This window comes from Salvelinus fontinalis, chromosome 25 (genome assembly GCF_029448725.1).
Source record: "Salvelinus fontinalis isolate EN_2023a chromosome 25, ASM2944872v1, whole genome shotgun sequence".
In the NCBI taxonomy this organism is placed as follows: domain Eukaryota; kingdom Metazoa; phylum Chordata; class Actinopteri; order Salmoniformes; family Salmonidae; genus Salvelinus; species Salvelinus fontinalis.
In genome coordinates, this window is record NC_074689.1 from 21051511 (window position 1) to 21064010 (window position 12500).

The 12500-nt window shown below is 51.0% G+C and overlaps 1 protein-coding gene across 4 annotated transcripts in view; it reads left to right on the forward strand.

Moving 5' to 3' along the window:
* Window positions 1–12500, forward strand: part of zfhx4 (zinc finger homeobox 4) — a 109418-nt gene that overhangs the window by 12416 nt on the left and 84502 nt on the right. For all 4 annotated transcript variants that reach the window (XM_055881581.1, XM_055881584.1, XM_055881580.1 and 1 more), the window contains exons 2-5: window positions 1676–4058; window positions 4190–4450; window positions 5069–5348; window positions 8203–8726. In XM_055881581.1, coding sequence (XP_055737556.1) covers window positions 1722–4058; window positions 4190–4450; window positions 5069–5348; window positions 8203–8726 — 3402 coding nt within the window. In that variant the 5' untranslated portion in view covers window positions 1676–1721. The remainder of the gene's footprint in view (window positions 1–1675; window positions 4059–4189; window positions 4451–5068; window positions 5349–8202; window positions 8727–12500) is intronic.

Consider the following 12500-nt stretch of genomic DNA (forward strand, 5'->3'; position numbering starts at 1 on the left):
ACACACACACACACACACACACACACACACTTGATTTCAATCCTCACGCTTTAATATCCATGAAGCCCCCTCCCACAGGCTGTGGATTGTTTCAGTTAAAACCTCTAATTGCTTTGTACTATGTCACAGAAAGAGAGAGATGGAGAGATACAGGAGGTGGGGGGATAGAGAGGGTGGGGGGATAGAGGGGGTGGGGGGGGGATAGAGGGTTGGGGGGATACAGGGTTGGGGGGATACAGAGGGTGGGGGGATTGAGTGGGTGGGGGGATACAGAGGGTGGGGTTATAGAGTGGGTGGGGGGATACAGAGGGTGGGGGGGATAGAGTGGGTGGGGGGATAGAGGGTTGGGGGATAGAGGGGGTGGGGGGATAGAGGGGGTGGGGGATACAGGAGGTGGGGGGATACAGAGGGTGGGGGGATACAGAGGGTGGGGGGATAGAGAGGGTGGGGGGATAGAGGTGGAGAAAGAGGCAGGCAATAGGAGGTGGGTGGGGGGATAGAGGTGGAGAAAGAGGCAGGCAATAGGAGGTGGGTGGGGGATAGAGAGGGTGGGGGGATAGAGGTGGAGAAAGAGGCAGGCAATAGGAGGTGGGTGGGGGGATAGAGGTGGAGAAAGAGGCAGGCAACAGGAGGTGGGTGGGGGGATAGAGGTGGAGAAAGAGGCAGGCAATAGGAGGTGGGTGGGGTTGAAGGTTGCAGTTTTAAACCGTCATTCGAATGCTGGCTCATTCACACACCAACTTGTCTTTCAAAAGCAATGGTTTACAGGGACAGGTCCCCATTATATACTGTTGAATTGGATTTGGGCCAGGGAGAGTGTTGAAGGATGTGGAGTTGAAGATGGGGTTATTTGGATGAATCAGACTTGTCATCTGGAGTACGGTCAGACTGAGCTCTGTGTGTTTGTTTGTGATGTGTAGTTTAGCTGCTCTTCTCTCTGTTATTTACTTTAGTTGGTGTTGATACCATGTGCCGGTGAAGTTGAAGGTTAAAGGTGGAGTGACTGGTGTCTAATCTGTATGCCTGTTGGTGTTGGTGGCTGGCCAGTGTGGACAGGGCTTGGGGAGGGCATGGAGAAGAGGTTTAATCAATGACGCTGGTGTGTTAATCAGGAAGTGTTAGCTACATGCTGAGGGTCTTTACCAGGCCCAGATTTAGGCTAAGCTGATTTTCTTACCGACACAGGAGTCCGACTTTTCTCTCCTTTGCTCCTCTTCCCCTCTCATGGCCAGAGCGAGGGATCAGTCACATTCGTTCACTCCTCCCTCTGTTTCCAGGGCATTAATCAGAGAGGGGTCAGAGAGAGAGGGACTCAGGGAAACTTTTGTGTGGTGTTCAGCTGCTTTCAGGGGGCAGGCGATAGGTTCTGGCTGTCAGCTCTAAGACAAAGCTGCTCAGATCTATTCACATTTATATTGGATTTCCTCTTTCACAAGAAGTCAGGGGGCTTCTTTAACTTTAATGGTAAACTCTGTGCTGGGCTTTCTCTTGGCCGTCAGCATTCAATAGTCTCGTTTTGAGTTCCATACATTTGAAATTATTATGGGATTTTGGATGTAGGATCTAATATTGAGCCTTTTTGATAAACAGTGTGATTGCTATTGTTGTAAAACTTTTCTAATGACTTTTGCACTCTTTTTTCTCTTTCTTTCTTTCTCTTTCGTTCTTTCTTCAGGTCCCTGTCTGATTGGATGAGATGAGATCCCCATGTAAAGGTCGCCATGGCAACCTGTGACTCCCCTTCTATCGTCTTGCGGCAGGAAAATGGCCATAAGCTGTCGTCGCTGCCAGCAGGGCCGTGTGACGCAGAGGAGACCGAGAGATACCGAACTGCTGCTGCCTCTGGGATGGATCCCACCGCTGATACCAATGACACTGGAGCACCAGATAACAGCCCTGCTACCTTCAATAATGCCACAGACACCGGCAGCCCGCTGAGGACGGAGCAGCAGAGCCGGATAGAAAGCTTTACCGGAACCGGAACTGTTGTATCGGGTTTGGAGCATGTCCACACTTCTGCTTCGCTGGTGGCCCCAGCAAAGGAGATCCCCTGTAATGAATGTTCCACCTCCTTCTCCAGTTTACAGCAGTACATGGAGCACCATTGCCCCAACGCTCGCATGCCTAACGCAGCAGGGCGGGAAGAAGAGGAGGAGGAGGGCGAGAGTGAGGGAGAGGGGGAGCCTGATGGAGTGGCAGAGTGTGAGAGAGACAGCGAGATGGACGAGTTAGAAGATAGTGACGTGGAGAACCTGTGCGGTGAGATCGTCTACCAGCCCGACGGATCTGCCTTCATCCTGGAGGACTCCAAAGAGCATCGCGGTGGCGGCTCCAGGGGCCTTCTGTCACCCAAAAACGTCCCCCCTAACCCCCAGAATCCCACCGCTGCCACCAATAAATCCCAAAGCGGTTTGACCACCCATGGGGGGAATCGGGACAGGGCGGAGTTGCCTGCGGCTGCACCCATATCCTTCTACCCACAGGTCATCAACACTTTCCACATTGCGTCATCCCTCGGGAAAGCATTCCCGGCTGACCCGGCGGCGACATCGTCGTTCCCAAATACCTCAGCGTTCGCAGGCGCCGGCAGCCCTGTGTTGCACAGTTTCCGTGTCTACGACCTTCGCCACAAGAGCGACAAAGACTATTTGACGGTCGACGGTGCAGCCAAAAACTCCTGTGTGTCCAAAGATGTCCCCAACAATGTGGACTTGTCCAAGTTCGAGGGCTGTGTGAGCGACGGACAGAGGAAGCCTGTGCTGATGTGTTTCCTCTGCAAGCTGTCGTTCGGCTACAGCCGGTCGTTTGTGACACACGCCGTCCATGACCACCGGATGACGCTCAACGAGCAGGAACAGAAGCTCCTGAGCAACAAGCACGTCTCTGCCATTATCCAGGGGATCGGCAAGGACAAAGAACCTCTTATAAGCTTTTTGGAACCAAAAAAATCCTCTAACTCTGTGCTACCCCACTTTCCTACCGCCGCTAACTTCCTAGGTCCTGACCCGGGGTTCCGCGGCCTGTGGAACACGTTCCACGCTGAAAACGCTGATTCCCTCCAGGCTGGATTTGCTTTCCTGAAAGGGAGCGCGAGCTCGAACCCCGCCGACCAAACCCCCAGAACCCCACCCATGCCAAAGGCCGAGACCAATCCAAACATCGGGGGTGTGACCGGCGCCTCCGTCAGAACCCCCACCAGTTCTGCGTCCCTCCTTTGCTCATCTCCCATGGCGACAGGCCGGGAGCGGGATTCTTCCGAGAGCGACTGCGAGGGCCGTGCTCCACGCACTTTGCATCCCAATGGACAGCGGTTGGACCTGAACCCGTACCCGCTGATCAAACACGAGCCGGGCGCAGAAGGAGGAGAAGAAGACATGGAGGACATTTACTCCAACGGAGGGGCGGAGACGGAGGAGGATGAACCGGTGGGCGACAGCACCAGTAGCAAAGATTTCCCTCTTTTAAACCAAAGTATTTCCCCCTTGTCCAACAGCGTGCTGAAGTACAGCGACAACAAAGATCCCTCATCCTCCTCTTCCTCCTCCCGTGAGGAGATGGAGAAGAATCAGCTGAACTCAGCCCAAGCCAGAGATAGAGATAGCAGTAACGACTCAACCAGTGAAGCCCTGGGTGGTCAAGATGGATTCTCCCCCTCCTCTCACCTGATGATGCCACGAGACGACGAGAGTCCGGGACCCCTGCACCAGCACGGGGGAAACCCCGGAACCCCTGGCACGCCGGGTACCCCTGGAACCCCCGGACTGGCCGAGGGGTCCCCAGGTAGTGGTGTAGAGTGCCCCAAATGTGACACGGTCCTAGGGTCCTCCCGATCCTTAGGTGGACACATGACCATGATGCACTCTCGTAACTCCTGTAAGACTCTGAAGTGTCCCAAGTGTAACTGGCACTACAAGTACCAGCAGACGCTGGATGCCCACATGAAGGAGAAGCACCCAGAGTCTGGAGGGTCCTGTGTGTACTGCCGTACAGGGCAGGCTCACCCACGCCTGGCCCGGGGAGAGAGTTATACATGTGGATACAAGCCCTTCCGCTGTGAGGTTAGTCTCTCTTTCTTTGTTTCTCTGATCCTTTCTACTTCTCTCTCTCTTACTCACACTCTCCCTCTCTCTCTCTGTTCCTTTCTTTGTATCTCTATAAATAACCCCCTCTATCTCTGATTTCTCTCTAGGTGTGTAACTACTCCACCACGACCAAGGGCAACCTGAGCATCCACATGCAGTCGGACAAGCACCTGAACAACGTTCAGACACTGCAGAATGGGGGCACTGAGCAGCAGTACAACCACAACCACACCCACACCCACAGCCATACCCACACCCACACCCCCTGCCACAGCCATGCCAACCCTGTGCCCAGCGCCAGCCTGGGGGGAGGCTGTGGTACCCCGTCACCCTCCAAGCCCAAACAGAAGCCCACGTGGCGTTGTGAGGTGGGTGACACTAAACGTTGGATCAGGGCTATTCTAGTTCATTAGCCACTGTTCTGGCTCTGATTAGAAGTTAGACAGGTCTAGTATCATCTTCCCATAATCCCTTAGGGGAAAAACCACAAATCTGCCAATAGATCACTGTCTTGGCGCAGCCTCCTCCTACTGTGTTTCACTCTGTGAACTCGTACACCTGTATATGAGTACTTACACAGAACAAACATATAAACACAACATGTAAACTGCTGAGGGGGGGGGTTGTGGAGGAGTATTTCTGTCTGTAATAAAGCCCTTTTGTGGAGAAAAACTCATTCTGATTGGCTGGGCCTGGGTCCTCAGTGGGTGGGCCTGTGCCCTCCCAGGCACACTCCTGGCTGCGCCCCTGCCCAGTCATGAGGAATCCATCGATTAGGACCTAATGAATGTATTTCAATTGACTGATTTCCTAATATGAACTGTAACTCAGTAAAATATTTGAAATTGTTGCATGTTGCGTTTATACAGTATTTTTGTTCAGTATAGTTACCACACATCCTTTGGGAACCCATTCAACAAATTCTCCTCATTATTTATATATGTATATATATATATACACACACCTCTGCTCTTCTCCTCTTCCAGGTGTGTGACTACGAGACCAACGTGGCGAGGAACCTACGCATCCACATGACCAGCGAGAAACACATGCACAACATGATGCTGCTGCAGCAGAACATGAAGCAGATTCAACACGGTCTGCACCTGGGTCTGGCCCCGGCCGAGGCTGAGCTCTACCAGTACTACCTGGCTCAGAACATCAGCCTGACCGGGGTCAAGCTGGAGAGCCCCGGCCCAGAAGCCCAGATGATTAACCCCTTCCAGCTGGACCCCAATACGTCCGCTGTGCTCGGCTCTGGGCTAGGTGAGAATCAGGGTGACTTTCAGCCTTCCCTTTGGTCTCTATTTTGTATGTATATTTTTCTGTCTCTCTTTCCTTCTCTCTCTCTCTCCCTCTCTCTCCCTGTCTCTCTCTCCCTGTCTCTCCCTGTCTCTCTCTCCCTGTCTCGCTCTCTCTCCCTGTCTCTCCCTATCTCTCTCTCCCTGTCTCTCCCTGTCTCTCTCTCCCTGTCTCTCTCTCCCTGTCTCTCTCCCTCTCTCTCTCTCTCTCTCTCCCTGTCTCTCTCTCCCTCCCTGTCTCTCTCTCTCTCTCTCCCTGTCTCTCTCTCCCTGTCTCTCTCTCTCTCTCCCTGTCTCTCTCTCCCTGTCTCTCTCTCTCTCTCCCTGTCTCTCTCTCTCTCTCCCTGTCTCTCTCTCTCCCTGTCTCTCTCTCTCTCTCCCTGTCTCTCTCTCCCTGTCTCTCTCTCTCTCTCTCTCTCTCTCTCTCTCTCTCTCTCTCTCTCTCTCTCTCTCTCTCTCTCTCTCTCTCTCGTTGTCTATATCTCTGGATGTCCTCTTCCCTATCTCCTCACAACCTATGGCTCTCTGTTTGTTTTGGTCTTTCTCCTTGCACTTTCTCTTTTCCCCTCTCCTCCTCTTTCTCTTTTCCCCTCTCCTCCTCTTTCTCTTTTCCCCTCTCCTCTCCTCCTCTTTCTCTTTTCCCCTCTCCTCTCCTCCTCTTTCTCTTTTCCCCTCTCCTCTCCTCCTCTTTCTCTTTTCCCCTCTCCTCCTCTTTCTCTTTTCCCCTCTCCTCCTCTTTCTCTTTTCCCCTCTCCTCTCCTCCTCTTTCTCTTTTCCCCTCTCCTCTCCTCCTCTTTCTCTTTTCCCCTCTCCTCTCCTCCTCTTTCTCTTTTCCCCTCTCCTCCTCTTTCTCTTTTCCCCTCTCCTCCTCTTTCTCTTTTCCCCTCTCCTCCTCTTTCTCTTTTCCCCTCTCCTCCTCTTTCTCTTTTCCCCTCTCCTCCTCTTTCTCTTTTCCCCTCTCCTCTCCTCCTCTTTCTCTTTTCCACTCTCCTCCTCTTTCTCTTTTCCCCTCTCCTCTCCTCCTCTTTCTCTTTTCCCCTCTCCTCCTCTTTCTCTTTTCCCCTCTCCTCCACTTTCTCTCCTCCCCCTGTCTCTCTTATCTTCTTTCATCCCTCTGTCATTGCCTCCTCTCCTCGACCTCTCTCTCTGATTAAAACATGATTATGAGAAGCCACGGGATAATTATTCTTAATCTTTCATTCGTAATTTTCTTAAATCATCTTAATCGCACGCACACGCACACAAACACACACACGTACACACGTACACACACGTACACGCACGCACGCACGCACGCACGCACGCACACACACACACACACACACACACACACACACACACACACACACACACACACACACACACAAACACAGTGCAGGGAGTTGAATCTCCAAGGAGGTGAAGGAGTTTAACAAAGAGCCCATACTGTTACATACCCATTCCTCATGGCAACCTGGAGGTCAAAGCTGTAACCTCGCTTCTTCTCATGTCTAAACACACACACACACACACACACACACACACACACACACACACACACACACACACACACACACACACACACACACACACACACACCTTATTAGTGTTGACTAATTGGCAGATTTGTACTCTGACTGTAAAAAAAGAAAAATATGTCATTGTTACATTCTCTGTGTGCTAGTCTTTTGTCTACATTTTCTGGGATAGGAGACATATTGAGCTCCTAACAGATAGCGAGAGAGAGAAAGAGAGAGAGAGTCGTAACAGAACAGAGCTGCTTTTGTATTGATCAGCGTTTCATGTTGTGTGAGAAGACCTGCTAGCGCTCCCTGCTACTCTTCGGCTAACTCAGAGTCATTAAAACTATCTGATGAGGGAGCTAGCAAGTTGAAAGGGATGATTGTAATTGATCCTGATCCAATCCTATTAGATTTTTTTATAGTCAAGGCTTTGTATGGAGCCATAGGGTCTGTGCAAGGCTTTATTTGATCAAATCCTTTTGTGTGACTGAGGCCTACACCCCTACGCTGAAGCTCTTCTCCCCTTTCTAGCTGCTCTTCCCCGCTTCATTTCATTTAACAAAAAAAGGCAGTCTTTTTTTTCTCTTTACTTCATCCAGCCCTCCCTCTCCTCTTCCTCCGTTGACGTGTACATCTGTTTGCTTTTCTATCCTCTTTGTCTTTCTCTGTCTGCTTTTCTATCCTCTTTGTCTTTCTCTGTCTGCTTTTCTATCCTCTTTGTCTTTCTCTGTCTGCTTTTCTATCCTCTTTGTCTTTCTCTGTCTGCTTTTCTATCCTCTTTGTCTTTCTCTGTCTGCTTTTCTATCCTCTTTGTCTTTCTCTGTCTGCTTTTCTATCCTCTTTGTCTTTCTCTGTCTGCTTTTCTATCCTCTTTGTCTTTCTCTGTCTGCTTTTCTATCCTCTTTGTCTTTCTCTGTCTGCTTTTCTATCCTCTTTGTCTTTCTCTGTCTGCTTTTCTATCCTCTTTGTCTTTCTCTGTCTGCTTTTCCTTCCTCTTTGTCTTTCTCTGTCTGCTTTTCTATCCTCTTTGTCTTTCTCTGTCTGCTTTTCCTTCCTCTTTGTCTTTCTCTGTCTGCTTTTCTATCCTCTTTCTGCTTTCTCTGTCTGCTTTCTCGCTTTCTTTATTGGTTGTACGTTGTGCGTTTCACCTACTTTCACTCTCATTATCTTTCTTTCCTGCTCACTCTATCTTCTCTTCTTTCATTTTCCTCTTTCTCTCTCTCGTATCCCTCTTGTCTTCCTGACCACCATATCTCTCTCTTTCTCTTTCTCCCCCCCACCCTCTCTGACCATCCCTCTCTCTCTCTTTGTCCCCAGTGAATAATGACTTGTCTGCGGAGCTGCGTCTAGCCAGTGGTCAGCTGATGGCTGATGACCTGTCTGTCTTCTCCGGCGGCAGGGGCGCTGGAGGCAGTGGTGAGCTCTCTCCGCCCATCAGCGACCCGTCGCTCCGCCTCTACCAGTGTTCTGTCTGCAGTCGCTTCACCTCCGATAGCCTGGAGGCGCTGGGCGCCCATGTCAACGCAGAACGCACCCTGCCCGAGGACGAGTGGCGTGGCATTGTGGGAGATGTGTACCAGTGCAAACTGTGCACTTACAACACCCAGCTCAAGGCCAACTTCCAGCTGCACTGTAAGACAGACAAACACATGCAGAAACAGCAGCTGGTGGCGCACATCAAGGAAGGAGGGAAAGCCAACCAGTGGAGGTTAAAGTGCGTCGCCATCGGCAACCCTGTGCACCTGAAGTGCAACGCGTGCGACTACTACAGCAACAGCGTGGATAAACTGCGGCTGCACGCCACCAACCAGCGACACGAGGCTGCCATTAGGCTGTACAAGGTACCAGTCACTCCTGTTATAACATAACGCCCCCATCGTACACACGACAGCCACCAACCAGCGACACGAGGCTGCCATTAGGCTGTACAAGGTACCAGTCACTCCTGTTATAACACCGTACACACGACAGCCACCAACCAGCGACACGAGGCTGCCATTAGGCTGTACAAGGTACCAGTCACTCCTGTTATAACACCGTACACACGACAGCCACCAACCAGCGACACGAGGCTGCCATTAGGCTGTACAAGGTACCAGTCACTCCTGTTATAACATAACGCCCCCATCGTACACACGACAGCCACCAACCAGCGACACGAGGCTGCCATTAGGCTGTACAAGGTACCAGTCACTCCTGTTATAACACCGTACACACGACAGCCACCAACCAGTGACACGAGGCTGCCATTAGGCTGTACAAGGTACCAGTCACTCCTGTTATAACACCAAACACACGACAGCCACCAACCAGTGACACGAGGCTGCCATTAGGCTGTACAAGGTACCAGTCACTCCTGTTATAACACCGAACACACGACAGCCACCAACACACCAGACAACGCAGCGGCATAATACAGTGATTATGCAACAGGGCCTAGGCCTCTATAACAGCATGATGTCATCCAGCCAGTGGTTTGTAAGGCGTTGTTACGTGAGGCCTATTAGTGGTGGCCCTGTGTTTGTTGCAGGGTGTTAGAGATTGGCATTCTGGCACCACCTGGCTTATATTAGCCATTAACCAACAGGTAGAGCTGATTTAGCTCCCTCTCCTCTCTGCTTCTATCAGCCCTCTCTCCTACCTCCTCCCTTATCCATCTCACTCTTTCCTGTAAGAGTGAAAGGAGAGAGTATTTTCACTGGTATTAATATGATGTCTGAAATCAAAGTTAACTGAGTTCTGTTATAAACATAGATAAGCGTTGGCGGCATACTGTGGTCACAGACAGAAAAGGCCACCATGCAACAGTGTCACACACACGCACACACAGCACAACACACACACACACACACACACACACACACACACACACAGAGAGAACATCTTAGAACACTGTAAACATTATATAATCAGGTCCCTCAGAGACAGAGAGAAAGAAATAGTTTATAGTGTGAAAAGACTGTTTTCCCAGGATCCTGACCTGAAGGATCTACTGCACTATATGAACCTAATGAGGATCTATTGACCAGGCCTAACAACATCTGACACTGTGTGTGGGGGGGGGGTATGTGTGTGTCCTGTAGCTCAGCTCTTGGCTGTGTGTTCACAGCAGTTGATTTAGCGTCTGACAGTAGCCAGCTCGGCTACATAAGACATTGGCAGCCATTAAATCATAATAGGGAAAAATTAGTTTTTATTAGCAATGATTAAAGGCAAAGGTACAAGACCAACTCCAAGGCAATTTAAAGTATAACCATATCAGTATAACTATTTATTTTCTCTGAAAAAGGAGACTAGGGTGAAAAGCAATCCTACATCAGGCTCTTAGATAATAGTTTCGTTTATGGTGTCATACACAAACACACACTCACACACAAAGTCTATGGGTTTGTAAGTTATCAAACCGTGAGCAAAGAGTGAGTGAGACAGACAAGAGAAGGGAAGAGTAGCCGTCATGGGCAGAGAGAAGGGGGAGCAGAGAGAGAAGGGGGAGCAGAGAGAGAAGGGGGAGCAGAGAGAGAGAAGGGGGAGCAGAGAGAGAGAAGGGGGAGCAGAGAGAGAGAAGGGGGAGCAGAGAGAGAGAAGGGGGAGCAGAGAGAGAGAAGGGGGAGCAGAGAGAGAGAAGGGAAGAGTAGCCGTCGTGGCCAGAGAGAGAGAAGGGGGAGCAGAGAGAGAGAAGGGGGAGCAGAGAGAGAGAAAGGGGAGCAGAGAGAGAGAAGGGAAGAGTAGCCATCATGGGCAGAGAGAGAGAAGGGGGAGCAGAGAGAGAGAAGGGGGAGCAGAGAGAGAGAAGGGGGAGCAGAGAGAGAAGGGGGAGCAGAGAGAGAGAAAGGGGAGCAGAGAGAGAGAAGGGAAGAGTAGCCGTCATGGGCAGAGAGAGAGAAGGGAGAGCATAGAGAAAGAAGGGGGAGCAGAGAGAGAGAAGGGGAAGCAGAGAGAGAGAAGGGGGAGCAGAGAGAGAGAAGGGGGGAGCAGAGAGAGAAGGGGGGAGCAGAGAGAGAGAAGGGGGAGCAGAGAGAGAGAAGGGGGAGCAGAGAGAGAGAAGGGAAGAGTAGCCGTCATGGGCAGAGAGAGAGAAGGGGGAGCAGAGAGAGAGAAGGGGGAGCAGAGAGAGAGAAGGGGGAGCAGAGAGAGAAGGGGGAGCAGAGAGAGAGAAGGGGGAGCAGAGAGAGAGAAGGGAAGAGTAGCCGTCATGGGCAGAGAGAGAGAAGGGGGAGCAGAGAGAGAGAAGGGGGAGCAGAGAGAGAAGGGGGAGCAGAGAGAGCAGGGGGAGCAGAGAGAGAGAAGGAAAAGCAGAGAGAAAGAAGGGAAGAGTAGCCGTCATGGGCAGAGAGAGAGAAGGGGGAGCAGAGAGAGAGAAGGGGGAGCAGAGAGAGAGAAGGGGGAGCAGAGAGAGAGAAGGGAAGAGTAGCCGTCGTGGCCAGAGAGAGAGAAGGGGGGGTGATGTGGGCAGAGAGAGGAAAGGGGGGGTGACGTGGGCAGAGAGAGAGAAAGGGGGGTGACGTGGGCAGAGAGAGAGAAGGGAAGAGTAGCTGTCGTGGCCAGAGAGAGAGGGGGGAGGGGGATTCCCAGAATCGCCTGTGGAATTTGGAGGCATTGCTTTAAAACCCCAGAGCAATGGGAATGTGTGGACACCCTCCCTGGTTAGACCGAAGCTGGAGGATTTGTAGAGGTCTGGTCTGGTCTGTGTAAGTCCTCCCTTATTGGTACAGCAATATCCTGTGAAAGAAAGATTGGAAGAATGACTATGTTATATGGATGGACGGGGACAGTATTATACATCATGTGGCTGATCTTCCATGTTTTTTACATTGTGCCAACATATAATAGAATGATGAAGAGATTGTTGGGCTCCCTGGGCCATAATGCCTTTTTAACCCATATCTGTGGCATGTGTCTATGTTCAGCTTCCTAGCGAGCGATTTACCTTTGGCTAATGCTGTAGGGGAGAGGGTCATCCACCACCCTCTCCATGCACTCAGCTACCCTTGTACCCCCCCCCCCCCACCCACCCACATACACACTGTACCGGCTACACAAATCTGTTGGACAGATGCTGGCTGTAATGCGTTTGGCAGGATTCAGACTTTTTTTACCCATAGTCAGATGGCAGTAAAGCATGAGCGGAGGAGAAAGAAAAAAATATGTATTTTTTTTGACCAGAAAAACACCTTTTCTTTTATGTGTGGAGGTGAAAGACCCATGGGAGTGGCCTGCCTCTGCTCTGCTCTGCCCGCCCTGGCTTGGCTTGGCCCCACACACAAAGAGAACAAAGTGTTGACTACCTTCCCATATGGGTCTAGAACACTGAGGATCTGTGAAACGGTGGAAGATGCAAACAAAAAGCATATTCAGACTTTATTGCTGCTTTGTAGCTCAGTAGAGATCTGAGGGGATTCAGGACGGAAAGGTTTCCAGACTTTACAACAGGAGGCCAGATGAGAGTAGCAGGAGGAGGGCTATTTCTGTCTCTATCGCTTCATCTCTCTCTCTGTCTCTCTTCATCTTCCTCTCTCCTCTCTCTTTCTCTCTCTCTACCTCCATATCTCTCTTTACCTACCCCTTCTTTCCCTCTCTCGCTCTCTCTAGTTTAGGGCGCATACGTTAATCCTAAT